General features: G+C 36.9%; 2 protein-coding genes across 2 annotated transcripts in view; one reads left to right on the forward strand and one right to left on the reverse strand.

Moving 5' to 3' along the window:
• LOC134840564 (uncharacterized) overlaps positions 1 to 9,924 on the reverse strand; it is a 257,049-nt gene extending 247,125 nt beyond the window's left edge. The window contains exon 1 of the mRNA XM_063856470.1: positions 9,908 to 9,924. The gene's annotated coding sequence lies outside the window, so the exon portion shown is untranslated. The remainder of the gene's footprint in view (positions 1 to 9,907) is intronic.
• On the forward strand, positions 5,784 to 11,252 carry LOC134840565 (mitochondrial carrier homolog 2-like). Its single transcript, XM_063856471.1, has 2 exons — positions 5,784 to 6,084; positions 10,291 to 11,252. Exons 1-2 carry the CDS (start codon positions 5,786 to 5,788, stop codon positions 10,871 to 10,873), a joined length of 882 nt encoding a protein of 293 aa, XP_063712541.1. The 5' UTR covers positions 5,784 to 5,785; the 3' UTR covers positions 10,874 to 11,252.
• Positions 11,253 to 14,490: the final 3,238 nt, after the last annotated feature.

The following is a 14,490-nucleotide window of genomic DNA, read 5'->3' on the forward strand; positions in this document are numbered from 1 at the left end:
TTTGGTTTTTTCGGTTATTTTTTATGTTTTTTGTTTTTCTTGGGTACTATACTACTTTTTGTTTGGTTTTACTTATATCTTTAAGTGTTTTTGGTCACCAACCACTCAGGGGATGAGGGGACGGCCGATCCCCCCACCCTTCCTGGTTCGTGAATTTTCGGTCTAAACTAGGTTAAAAAACTATTCACGGCAATCCGGAAGGCCTCCGCGTTCCGAACTACCCTTCCGCCCCGGCGGTTTAGGCCTATTAAGGGCGTTAATGTGAGCATCCGCTCGGCGCGGAGTGCTCGTTAACGGTTCTGCCGGTCATGATGTTAAAAAAGAATAACACCCAGGAGCGCCATAAAAACATACATGTAACATTCGCCCGGAAGATACATATCGACGGATAACAAAACTAAGTCTTAAGACGACTGGCTAGCGTCTAAACAGAGCTTTGCATGTTTTTCACCGTCTCTACCAAGCCAGTACTTTTCGGTGGTCTTTCTTACATCGGGTCGACAAAAACGTTACTGCTCTCCGGCTTCGACCAGAACGCTCAAATTAACTGAATTACATGCAAAAATAGTGAGCTCATGGCTGGGTCTCTGTATCCCCAGACCACGAGGTCACTCCTAAAAACAGGGCTACTACTTATTATATTACTATTGTTTTTGTTCAGTAGATAAAAATCATCATCTCCATCGAGGATGGATCAACCCTTTCCCCCAACTCCTAGCTTCTCATCCTTATCATAATGAGTCCAGTTGTTAATTAAATTCAATTCAGGACATGACAAGAAGCTAAAAGTTTATATAAAAGGCTAAAAGTTCCAGTCCCGAAACCCTTCCGGATTCTTGAATCCAGTGAATCAAGCTCCTTAAGTTCAATTTCACACCAATCCGGAAGGCTGGTTCTCACCCTTCACCGTTGTTGGCAACGGCCTTGCAACTATTGTAGCAGCACAATAGTTGCAACTTGGAACGTTCTCTGCTATTGTAGTTCGTTGTTGTTTTTCTTTAATCTCGATTTTCGTTCTGTTCGCAATCACAGATAAAAGTTGTTCTCTTTTTCACTCGCTTTTTGTTAAAATGGCCGTTTCAGCATTTCTCAGAAATGTGACGTCATCATTCGAATTTTTGAAAATTTAAAATACTAGAATATTCTAGCCCTCACCGTTTGGCTAAACGTTCCAATAACGTCGCTAATCCTTCGAAATCATCAATTCGGAAGGCTTACTGCTCAAAATTCGAATCCTGCACAAATTGCATTTTGGCCATTCTGGTCGAATGTCACATGTTACAATAAAATTTCGAATTCGAACCTACATTTTGACACATTCTGGTCGAATATCACAGAAAACAAAATAGTCATTTTAATCAAATGAACCATTTTAGAAACAACTACTTCATCTTACATTCAAGACGTTTTTCCTGATACTTCTTTAGATGAAAGTAAAATTGAATTTGAAATTGAGATAGACCTTTGTCTCTAATAAGATAAACGTGATGACCAACTGAGTTTAAAGCTTCAATTATTCAAGTTTTTTTAAGCCTTCAAACTAGATTAAGAAGAGAGTAAAACAAAGTCAGAGAATGACACAGATGGGTAGTCATTTTTTTGACGTTTACAAGCAAAGTGTTACATTGCCTGTTTGAATTGTGAACTTTACTTCATCAAGTAAATGAATAGCAACGCCAAGGAATTACATTCTCATAAAGACATTTATCAAACGAACTTTACTTGTCAACTGTAAACAGTAATGGAGTTCTCACTTCTCATGGATATACTTTTAAAGAAACTCCGGAAGAATATGGTACGCCACATCTGTTCGATGATCGAGCAATTACCAAGGAATAGGAACATTATTCTCGGTCTATTTTTTTTGCTAGTAAAGTTTACTTGTGAAACTTTGTTGCCACCAAATGCCAATGTTCGATATAAACTAAATCGCTATATAAGTAGTAGCAAAAAAATCGGACAGACAGATTTAATTAAAATGAAAAATCAGTTCTTTCCGACGCTTTTTTGCATGCAAAATCGGAAGCCGAACAACCTTGAATTTTTTGTCTCACCAAATTCAAAACGCAAGATTGTCGATAATCCGATGATCATGTTAGCCTAATTTTTAAATTATGCGATGAACCAGTTTTTACTATAAAGCAGTTAGCAAAAATAGTTCGAAAATCAAAATCTAGAGTTATTTTCAACAAAAAAAACAGATTAGGCCGCCTTAAATAACAAAGGGAAGTGAAGATGATCAAATCATTCAAAATTTGGAAACTAACCACAGAAAAACATAAGCCATCCTGAGCAATAATTTTCCTGTTTCAAGTTTTACTATTCGACGCTTCGGATACAATTGCCCGCCCTGGTAATAGTTTTGAGCAAAACTCTGCTCTGTGAACTTTCGACATTAATGTTTATTTCAGTTTTAATTTCCGTTCATCTCCAGACAGTTGCTCTTTTTAATTAATTCTATCTGTCCGAACTTTTTGCAACTCTCTATACATCTAGTTTTTACAAGTTGTCTTATAAAAAATTGTTAGTTAAAAAGTCTTGAATGCTCCCTTTTTATTGATTTTTCTTAATAACTGAAAGTAATCATCATTACTTGCAACGAAATCTGGAAGAAGAGCCTAGAAATTTTGAAAAAGAATTGTTACTCCTCGTTAAAACACTTCTTGCAGGTTTTTTTGTTCTTCTTCTCTTCACTACTAAATGTAATCAGAAGGTCAAAAGTATCATAGTAACCGAGGTTACAGTCAGGAGTCCCTTCATCACGTATACCAGTAAAAAAAACCTTCTTGCAGGAAAAGATTGTAATGGTCTAAAAAGGGGGCTCTTGCTGTAATTTTTTCTAAAATTCCAATCAGTTATCGATGACTCTGGTTGATAGAGATTAGAGTTATTTGAGATAGAAGGGCATTTGTTTCGATTACCACAATTTTTTGTTGTCGCTTTTATGTTACACCGATGTTTATCATGATAACATCATGAGACGTCGGACAAACTAACAACAATTATTCGAAAGTTATATATGATGAGGCTCGACATAACTGCAATATCTTTGACATGCGAAAATCAGGAAGGATACGGGAAGTATTTGACAATTTGAAACGTTTTTGAATTTATGCGCATAGAAAAGGTGAAATTTTCAAAATTCCTGTTTGATTTATTAAACAGGTATTATGAAAACGTTTTTTTTTTTTTTTTTTTTTTGAGACGCTTTTTCGAAAAATTCGCTTTCCCAAAAAACTACCCGTCAGATTCTCATAAAAGTGGTACCAATGGATTCAGTAGCGTTTCACTTACCTGCCTGCATGAAATATAGGGCAATTTTTACCCTACCCCACCCCCTACGGTCTTAGAAAAGCTTCACAACTCGGTACTTTTTTCACTTTTTGCCCATTTTTTCGGAAATTTTCGATTTCCTCAAAAACTACCCATCCAGATTTGGAATTAAGGGTTTAATCGATAGACCAGGTTGTAGGAAACTCCCCCGCACAAGCGGCTGGTCCTTAACTTGCCTAGGGGAAGAGCTATAGACTTAGGAAAAGTCACTTTTTTGACTTTTTTGGCCTTTTTTCAAATCTTTCCGATTTCATCAAAAACTACCCGTCCAGATTTGGGATTAAGGGTTAAATCGATAGACCAGGTTGTAGGAAACTCCCATGCACAAGCGGCTGGTACCTAATTTGCTTAGGGGAAGAGCTATAGACTTAGGAAAAGTCACTTTTTTGATTTTTTTGCCTATTTTTTCGGAAATTATCGATTTCCTCAAAAACTACCCATCCAGATTTGGAATTAAGGGTTTAATCGATAGATCAGGTTGTAGGAAACTCCCCCGCACAAGCGGCTGGTCCTTAACTTGACTAGGGGAAGAGCTATAGACTTAGGACAATTCACTTTTTTGGCCTTTTTTCAAATCTTTCCGATTTCCTCAAAAACTACCCGTTCCGATTCCCTCATGAAAACTTTTTACCAAAGCGTTACCAATGAATGCATAAGCTTCTCTTTCACTTTTTTGCGTAGGAAGGGCGCTATCGACTTGAGAAACCTGAAATTTTAAAACAATTTTAAAATAATCAATATTAAAATAATCAAACAGGTCTCTCCAGCTTTCAGCTGGGCCCCTAGTTTTGATTTTCGGAAAAATTTTGACTCAAATTACCTCGTTAAATTGTTTAAATTAAAGTTACATGAAAAGAAATAAGTTATATGAATTATAAAATGTAGGTTATTTAAATGTCTGGTATCTTTTTGAAACTAGATTTTTCTCGAAAACCACGCCGCCAAATCTGATGTAAAGGACTCAAACAAAAGAACAGTTTGTGCTATTTATCTCTGCACAAAATTTGTGCCCTAGTTTTTAAAGGAAAAAAATAGCTTTAGAAAATGCGTAAATTTTGAAATGTTGCCAGTGTTTTGCAAACTAGATTATTCGATTATTCTTACAATTTAACCTGCCAGTCCGCGATTTAGAGTTCAATCAAAGGAACATGTGCTATGAAATTTTGCTGTTTAAGCGACTAGGCTCAATTATTTTAAAAAGCAATTTTGGACCTGAAAAGTTAACTTTCCGAAATAGTGAGAGCTAAAATTTTCTCGAAAACTCTTGTGCCAATTGTACAATGAAAGGTTCAATGCAAAGAACAACTTATAGTTGTATCCCCTGCATAGTCTGATCCCTCCAAATCTGGCAGGGAAGCTGCTATGACCTGGTAAACATCCGATAAGGTCTGTTTGACCCATTTTGTGGACTTGCTCAGTTTCTCCAAAATGCCAGTTTTGAGGCTAAGAAATCAATCAAACGGAGATTGTTTAATGATTTGCCTTCACTTTTTCTCAGTACTTTTGCTAAAAAAAATCAGCCAATAACTTTTCAATTTTTGATATTTTGAAAATTGCGCATAACGTTTCGCATCAGTTCATTTAAAGTTGTCAAAAAGTTACCCAGCTGTGACTGGACCCCTGGTGCGTATTCATAAATCCCAAAATGAAAAATCAGTCCCATAGGTCCCAAAATAAAGTAGCAGTCGTATAAGTCCGAAATCTTTTCAATTGGTCAAAAAACTAAATTAGCCGAGTCTCTGTTTAAGGTCGTCGATGGGCGCGCTAACCGGCTCTTAATTTCGTATAGAGTCCTACCCTTTGGTGGCAAGCTCGCAACACGGCGCGGCTGCTGCTGCGGCGGTCACTATTCTGCAGCTTGAGTTTATGCTGCTTGAACAGTAAACAATCAATCCATAAACTCGTTGGCTCAAATTTCGACCAATCAGAATTCTAGAAGATCAATTTTGGGACTTATGCGACTGATTTTTTATTTTGGATGCTATGAATGTTGGGACCTATGGGAATTTCACCTGGACCCTTAGTCTGATTTTTTTTGCTGCACTAACATCATATCTTGATTTTTTGGTGGCTATTGTTTGAAAACTGTGAAGTGACCATGGCGCAGACGCTAGTACGGGTGATTCCTAATCTCGAGGTCAAGGTTTCAAAACCAGAACCTAGCTTTGTCTCATAGTTTTTCGTTTCTTTCATTTTTTAGTGTTTGATCGTTTAAGAGCTACTTTTTGTCGCTTTTTTGCTTGTTAGCGAAGTGCAGCTTCGCCTCTGTAGTGAAATTAAAGCCATATTTTTGTGCCTGAAACTAATGATTGAGCCTTATGATTGCTGTTTAATGAGCCCTTATTTTTGCTGTTCATTGAGTCCTTAATAAACTAATGATTGAGCCTGATGATTGCTGTTTAATGCTTCCTTAATATTGCGTCCTTAATTTTGTCAATCCTTTCAGATCGGTATGTCAAATTTTGTACCGCCTTTAATCAACGCCGCTATAAATAACGTAGCATACCCATTGACGTTAACGAAAACCTTAATACAGTTAGGCTATGAGCCGCTGCCGCCAAGCAAAGGAAAGAAGTTTGGCTTTATCGGCAAGACAACTCTTTTATATCCAAATGGTATTGCATATATGAAGCATATTTGCAAAGTGGACGGAGTTCTCGGGCTTGGAAGAGGCATTGGAAGCAGATTAGTGAGCGATTTTGTTTTTAGAGCTGTCCAAGATCGAGGGACAGCATCTTTGAATCGTCTGAGGTACGTCTTAAAAAGAAGCAGATCAGTGTATATTGAAGTTGTTCCGACCGCTGAAAGTGGGGAAGGAACTTTGTCTTAGGGTGTTTCAGATTTTTCTACACAAAATCAGGTGCCCTAACTAACTATCAGAATGAGTCGACGGATGTGTCATTTTAAAGCCCTTTAGACGTGATTCGACCGTATTGAAGTCTTTTCAAAAGTTGCGAGAAAAAGCGGTTTGAATTTTATGATTGTTAGTCCAATTTCGAGCGAAAAAAGCGAGCGATTAGGCTTATATAAAGGCAATAAACTTTCAATAAAGCCCAGTAAATTTAGTTATCGAAGTTTCTTTTAGCGCCTTCTTGGGAATGTAATTTAAAAACTTCTTTTCCTTTTTCGAAAAAAAAATGTCAAATATGCCAAAGTTATAGGCTTTCGCTCAGATCCTCTCATAATAATAATCATAATATTAGTAATAATCATCATAATAATAAAAAAAGATTTTGAAAAATATCCAGGAGAAGTGACTGCCTTTCAAGTTTTAGATCAAATCAAAAAGTTTAATTTCGAATGTTAATATAGTTTGTGCAATTGCATTCAATCCTTCATGAGCACGGATTTCCTTAATTGAATTTCTCTTCGAAAAATCTCGTATAATCAGTATAAACTCGTACGGATGTCTTCGATTTTTTTCTCATTCGATGATGTCATATTTCAAATAGTCGTTAATAAGGTACGCCAGTGTGAACGCTCGTTTGAAAAAAAACCGTCTCAGAATTTTATAGTCTGAATTTGGTGCTTTCACGTTTCCTCAAACTCGAATGTCTTGTTTGTCCTTTTTCTTTAATTAGATTAAGTTTTTCCCACTGCAGGTCTGTTTTGCCATTGATAATTTCATGCAGTCGAAGTGGAACGTGTAGTTCATGTTAAAGTGACAGCGGTAGGATCTTAAGTTGAATCATTCGGTCTTTGTATCCATGATATGTGCCCGTAATCCACGTTGTTCCTTTCGTTTGCACACTTTCAATGATTTTAAGATCGTTTTTGATGGTTTCCATAGAGCTGAGCAATAGCTTACAATCGGGGCAACATATCTCTTGTATTGTTCTAGGTTGATATTAGTTGTGAATTTATAGATATTCCTTTTAACTGATTATAACACCTTAAGAGCCTTGCCTGATCTTGTTTTTCCATTTTCTGCCCAATTCATATGATTAGTGACTATAGATCCGAGGTCTTCCGTTTCGTTTCCTTCCTTGATAATTGTAGTATTGACTTCCACAATTGTTCTACCTTTGATGCCAAATGTTTAAGTTTTTGAAATTTTTAATTCCATAGAGTTTTTGATGCATCAATTCCATATTCTTTTTGCGTCTGTATTTTTTGCTACAGAGTTATTCGATAATGTTTTTTAATCAGCAGCGTAGCCAAAATTTACCGAAGTTGAGCACTCTGGCAGGTAGTTTTTTTAGAGGATGAACATCAAAGGTCCGAGAATCGACCCCTGAGGTACACCACTGTATACGGGCGAAGGATCAGAGATTGCTCGTACGATGCGAACGGCTTGTTTTCTATTACACATGTAATTTTCTAAGTTTCAAGCATGAACCTGCAAAGCCAAAACTCCTAAATCGACATGGCTATAACAGTACGGTTTAAACGGGTTTTCAGTGATACATTGGTTTATGGCCTCCCAGTTTGCTTTCGAAAATGAGAATGCGCTGAAGTTGATATCGTTGTTTGTTACTATTTTTCGGAGAATTCGGGTTTCTAGTTGAGATTTAGTTTCGCGTGGTAGGACGGGTGATCGGTGGTGTATACATACTTCAGTCGTTTGTCCACTTTCACGGATGTTAATATTTCGGGTTGATTTCATAGTATTACGTCTGGTTGTGATATGTCTTTTCCCTTTGTTGTTGTTCAAAATGTAGTTCTGCTCACCCATCCAGAAAAGCCTGATTGTCCTCATCAAAGGATATTAAAGGCGATCAGTCAATATCAGCAAAATTTATGTCTCCAACTATGAGCACCTTTCTTACATTCAGTTCAATTAGCTTTTCTTTAATGAAAGACAAAAAAATGTTAAGGTATTGGTTGAACAACGATATTCACTGCCCTTTAGAGCGAAGTAAATACATGCTGCTAGTATTGGACTCTTAATCAGAAGATTTATGATCAAGCAGTCGTCAAGGTTTGAAGAGATACAGCAGTGTGGTATTTCTTTGCTTTGTGCATTCATTACGCCTCCATCTTTTATTTTGCCATTGACGTATTTTCGATCACTTCGGTGTATTTCGAGAAAGATTGTACATGTGGCAACCTTCTCTGTTAAGAATGTGTCTGTCAGGCAAATGATGTCATAGATGTTTGACATGTCATAGATGTTTGACATGTCATAGATGTCATAGATAGTTTGTATGGCATTTGAGAAAAGAACTCTTCTTAAATAATTCAATGTGTAGTAGCAGACTGTTTTTTTTTAAACCAATCTGCTTCAATTTTTGTATGTACGAACTGCAGTCTGTACCGCGCAAGCCTTTTTTATTCATTCGGTCTTGTTCTATGAGTTCCCGTCGTTTCTTTAACGAGGCGTTTTCTATAGCTGCTTCTTCATTTGTCAGTTCTTTACTTATAAACACGGTTGTTCCGTAGTTTATCAGTTTCCTAGCTGACGATAATATCAGCCGTTTTTGCCTCACGTTTGGTAGTTTGAGAAGTATTATTCAGTTTTAATCATTTCCTCATTGGCCTAGTCTGATTAGATCGTTGAATTTGTTTGCATTCAACATCCATGTGTCCAAAGTTTTTCTGAACTTCATTCAAATCGTTTTCTTGGCATTTTCTGGCATCCTTGTACTTGCATTCTTTCACTTCTTATCTTTACTCCTAGTGGTTCATTGTTAGATGTGCTGGTTTTAGCTGGTGGCTTTGTCTTTGCTTTTTTTGATCTGATCTTGTTTCTGCATGTTGAATGGTTTTTAATAGCATGTTTTTAATTTCGGATATAGTTTCTTTGAGCTCCTTCATCTCGTTTTCAATTTTTCTAGTTTTCCTTCTTTAAAGCTGCTCATACCTCGATACTCCAACTCATTTTTCGCCTCCTGGGCGGGAGAGATTCTTTCGGCTCTTGCTTCGACTGTGTCTTTTTTCACAATCGCTCTAGCTCGATTATCCTCTCGTTCAGGAATGCCCAGGACAAAAACACTGCTACCGGTGCTATCGCAGGCAAAATTGGCTAGGGCGATCAGTGCTTGAGTGACTTGCTTGGAGTTTTTGAAGAGGGTTTAAAACCGTCGAAGAGGTCGTTTCCTCCAATGAACAGAATGATCACTTCAAAACGAGCTTCAGGGGGGGGGGGGGGGGGGTTAAAATCGACTGTGTGCATAATGCTGGCATCTGGAACCGATAAGATATTGAGGTTACCAGCTCTCAAAAATCTCGCCTGTGAATCTGCTAGAAATAGGTAATTCGTCGGCGCTTTCTTGAAAATACGAAAGCTAGTTTTCGATATTCCAGACATACAATAAAATCTTGGCTTTAAGATCCTTCCTTTGGAGGCCTTTCACACAAAATTTGAAACATTTCACCCTAATGTCTAAAATTGGATATGCAACCAGATGTCCAGGAACATCAGACTCCTCGATCTGTTCCAAAAAATTGCGCTCCCACTTGTGTCGACAAGTAGATAAAGTCTTCTGAATTGTGCGATTCCGTCTTTCCTGGAGCTTCCGTAACCAAATTCTCAACTTGGCACTATAATTCTAATGCGGCCCTGATATCACACGACCCAAGTTCCGCTTTGCATCTCAACAACAGTTGTGAAATCACGAACAACATTACAGCTTCTATTTAATAAGTTTATTAAATCTTACCCGACTAAAAGAAAAAAGAGTGAGTATTTTATTCTGAGGTCGTAACTGTCTGTGCTACTTGCACACAAACCGGCTAACCTTATTTTTGTTATTTTTAACTATCTTTTAGTTAAATGTTTTACGATCCATAAAGTAGTTTGCTTTGAATGTCAAATTCCATATTATATTGGCAATGTTATTGCTAACGGGTACTTTAATTTTTCTTTTATAAGCTATACAGGACTTGCTGTTGGCCTGAAGTTTTTCGGATTTTGCTGATTTTGAACGTATGTATGCGAAGCGTAGTTTGGCTTCTATGAGTATCCGGTATTTAGGAAAAACTGTCAAGTTTTATTGAATTGATTTGCGTTTACAGGAACGCCGGTGAGCCGGAAGATAATTCTCCGAAACAGAAGAAAGAAGACTCAGTGCCCGATCTACTAGAGGAGTGTGCTATCGAGTCGTGCGCTAAAATGCTGGCCATTGTAGTTTCACAGCCATTTTATACTATTTCGGTCAGGGCAATGGCCCAGTTCATTGGGCGCGAGAAGATATATGGAATTCCTTTCATCACTTCAGTCAGGGTCATATGGAGAGAAGAGGGCGTATCTGGGTTTTTCGCTGGACTAATTCCAAGGGTGATATCAGAAATTCTCAGTCTCTGGCTGGGGAAGATAGTCTATTACTATATGTGCAAGTATGTATTTGTAGAAGACAACCACCAAGTCAAAGCCTTGCAGCCTTATGGAAGGCTAATCGTGCCTACGCTGACGTCCCATTTCACATACCCCTTCGCCCTAACTAGTACCATAATGGCTGTCAATGGATCATCATTGCGTGCCGGAGGATTCCCCCTCACGTCAGTTTACAAAAACTGGTGGCATTGTCTTAGTGATCTGGTACGCACTCACGACACAGCACGTGGATCTGCGCTTTTCAATCGAGTCGCGAAGTTGTGATGTATTATTATGCATACTAGTGAACACTAACTTAACTTACACATGCTTTTAAAAATGGGTTTGAGGCAAGCGAGAGGCATTGGTATTTTTGAACAAAGTTTTTGATGATTGGGGGGCGAGTTATGCAAAATATCTTATGTTTGAATAATAATCTTTCTTGCTAGCTACTAAAAATAAAGACTTATGAAAATTTTAATGTATCTTGAAAAAACATGCTTAGATCTGGGTGATGAAAAATTGATGCCTCTTGCATTTACGATTATCGATTGTTTGAAAACTGATGAAAAGCACTGACTGATACTGAATTTTTGTCTCATTTGCACTGAAAAATATTGTAAATATGGTTATCAGATCGGTCTAAATTTATTTATATCGAATAAATATTTAAGATCAAAGGAAAACCAGGAGGCATAGGCCAGCTGAGAATTCGTTTTTGGATGGCCGGGCTTTGAATGTTAAGAATGAGTAACGCAATCGTAAATTGAAACGGCTCTCTCTGCTACCCCCCCCCCCTCAACCACACGCAGTTTTTTAAGTAATGAAATTAGTGAAGACTCTTATATAGGTCTTGCTATTTTTTTTGTTTTTTTTTCCAGGAAAAAGTCTTAAAATGTGCATAAAAATAACTACAGATGTGCATTCATACGTATTGATGCATTTATGAATGCACTGAGGTGGATATGCACTTTTTGGGTTCAATTGAAATTCATCTGCTTAAAATGAGGGAAAAAGCACTCTCCAAATACAAACGCGCAAATTGCAAGAAAAAAACGTGAACGATTTCAAGTTTCGAAAGTGGAATTTCTTTTTAAGATTTCCAGCTGAATAAAAACTTTACCTATTAATTTATTTTTCTCTGGTTGGGTTATTGTTGAAAAAGTGCTGGTCATATATCGTTCTAGAAAGTCATAAAGCTTAAAGGGCATCTATTTTTTCTTTAAAATTTTGTCAATTTCTGAGTTTTACACCTTTTTCTGCAATTTTTACGCTTGCAATTAACAAACATTAGCAAATCGGAATATAATTTTTTTGGGTGAACATTTAGTATATTTCAGTCAGACTTGTTTGTTTTGGCGAAACTGAAATTTTTCGAATATTCTAGACTTTCGTTTCTGCTAATTTTTGTCGGCTTAGGTGACACAAAAAGGTTTGGTTTCTTTTTAGCGTTTTGTAAAATTTCTAATGTTGGAGGTAATGTTTCAGGATTTTTATCTGTTTTTTGCAATTTTTATAACTTTTTTGACGAAAAAACGATTTGTGTTGTTTTTTTGTTTCTATTGGTTCCTCTTTTTTGTTTGTAATCAGTTATACATTTTTTTGTATAGCAACTTATGCGAAGCTCCGCTTCGCCTCTGTTTTGCAATTTTTACTTTTCTTGAAAACTACCCTGCCAAATCTTATGTTCAGATTTCAATCGATGAAACTGGTTATGGAAATCCTCCCTGTATAAGTGGCTTCGCGATACTAGGTTTATCGAAACCACCAGTCTAAGAATTTTCCCTGCAGAAGGAGCCACTCTTTTTTGGTTGAAAAACTGTAATGACTTGGAAAAGTCAGTTTTTGAGATAGGAAACTTATTTTTGTCTCAGAAAGTGCGACGCCAATTCTGAGGTTAATGATTCAATTGAAAGAACTTTTTTGTAGATATAATCCTTGCATAATCGGATAGACCATATTTTTCTGAAGAAAATCAAGTATGATTTAGGAAAAGTCCATTTTCCGAATTTTGTTTAGTTTTTTTTTTGCAAATTTTTGTACTTCTTGAAATCTACCCTGGCAATCTGATATTGAGTTCAATTAAAAGAACGGAAAGTAGGCTCTCCCCTACCTAAACATTACATCTCCCATCAAAACAACATATTCTGTAAATACTTTACAGCTCTAAGTTTTATTATGACAGTAGTTTTTTTTGGCCTTGGTGGCCAGCAGGCATTTTTATGCCGTCGTTGTGGCCAAGTAATCGTCAGTAAAATTATTTTTTTGACTTATTTTTCAACAAAAATCCGACTTTTGTCTCTTTTTATTCATTGCTTTGCAACGCACTGTTTTCGTTGTATCGCAAGTGTTGCGAAGCTCCGCTTCGCCTCTGTGTACACGTTGATTGTTGTGCTTAATGAGCTCCCTTTTGCCACTTTCTCGCTTGTGCTTGCAAAGTTACAGTTTCCCTCTCTGTTGCGGTTGTGATTAGCAAGCAGTATAAAATCGGGTAATATTTTCAGGTTAACAACTTGCCTAACAAAATCACCTTGGCTTATAATAAATTTAAGTTTCTTAGCTTCTCCGGCATACTTGTCCTAGAGTTATGACTACGTATGGGACCGCTAAAGTCTTAGGTTTGAATCTTAATAGGACCTGTTCGTTTTCAAAAAGGAATTATCGTGGAAATTGCTTGTGCTCTAACCAATGGTTGTCAAACAAGCCGAAAAAAAGTTTACCATTCAAATGAGCCGAAAATCATTATTGTTATGCAACATGACAACTGTTGGCCACTGCTTTTATGCAATTGTTACGTAACGCTGTAATTTCGGCTTCAAGATATGACAATTTGCGGATATCCTGGTCTATTGATTATCGGCCGCTGCAAGGAGTTTTAATTGAACAGTCACGGGAGATAAAAGCTTCAAGTTTTTAAATTGCGACGAATAATGTTTTTAGCGGAAAAAAATTGTAACCCATTTTGTAGCTCTTTTGCTCCCGGAGTGGAAAATAGCGCAGTGATATCAATTGGGTGATTTTCCTAAAATGTATTAAGGTACATTGATTGTAATTTTGCCCAGCAAGCATATAATTGCGTGTCCATATCTATCGCCCATGCGCTGAAATTAGCAAGGCCTCCTGGCTGGTTGACTAAAAAAGTGTCAATCATAAAAGCTTTTTTAGACCAGCAAAGCTTGTGTTATAGTATGAACTATCTTTTTTTTTCCAACCCAAGTCGCTAATATTGTTGCGGCAAAACGTGTTCATTTTGAAAGTGTTCATTTTGATCAATAACCAGCTATTAATTCAGCCAATGCTAAGGATATTAACACAAGACTATTATATTACAAATAGCACTTTAGCTTCAAGGTCGGATGTTTTAATGAATTTTTACGCATACTAGTTAAAATGCGTCCGCTCTATAAATTGAGGCATGTTAATTGGTAATTTTTTTTTCAAATGGACTGGTACTGCTAATGCCTCATAATTGGCGTGCGTCACTTAATAAGTTTTGTAGACTTTAAGTTTTACTCATTCAGTTTTTCCGAGTAGTGTTATCGGCCATTTTTTTGCTTGTGCAACTTCGCCCCTGTGTGAAACTAGTTTCCTTCTTGTGAAAATGTTCAAAAATTCGTTCTTTATAAGCTCAATCACATTTTTCTAACACTTTGTTGACTATGGTACAAGTCAAGATTGACTGATTTTTGCGCTGTGGCAAATGTATGCAATGCAGGCATTTTTCAATGTTTTTTTTTGATCTATTGACTGCCTGATCTAATGGCACATCTTTTTTCGTTTTTATTTTCTTTTAAAATGAGTTGGTGTGAAGTATGAGTTGGTTCGGCAGTGCCCGTGCGATAAGCAAAGATTTGCTACCGGGTAATAGTTTTTTTCATGAGTTTGTGGACTGAATTGTGAAA

Source organism: Symsagittifera roscoffensis, chromosome 2, assembly GCF_963678635.1.
Source record: "Symsagittifera roscoffensis chromosome 2, txSymRosc1.1, whole genome shotgun sequence".
Taxonomy (NCBI): domain Eukaryota; kingdom Metazoa; phylum Xenacoelomorpha; order Acoela; family Convolutidae; genus Symsagittifera; species Symsagittifera roscoffensis.

What these genes read in the sequence shown, in the direction of transcription:
- LOC134840565 (XM_063856471.1), top strand. Translation starts at nt 5,786, where the DNA reads ATGTCAAATTTTGTACCGCCTTTAATCAACGCCGCTATAAATAACGTA. An exon ending in GCATCTTTGAATCGTCTGAG is followed by an intron (nt 6,085 to 10,290) that starts GTACGTCTTAAA and finishes TTGCGTTTACAG; the next exon opens with GAACGCCGGTGAGCCGGAAG.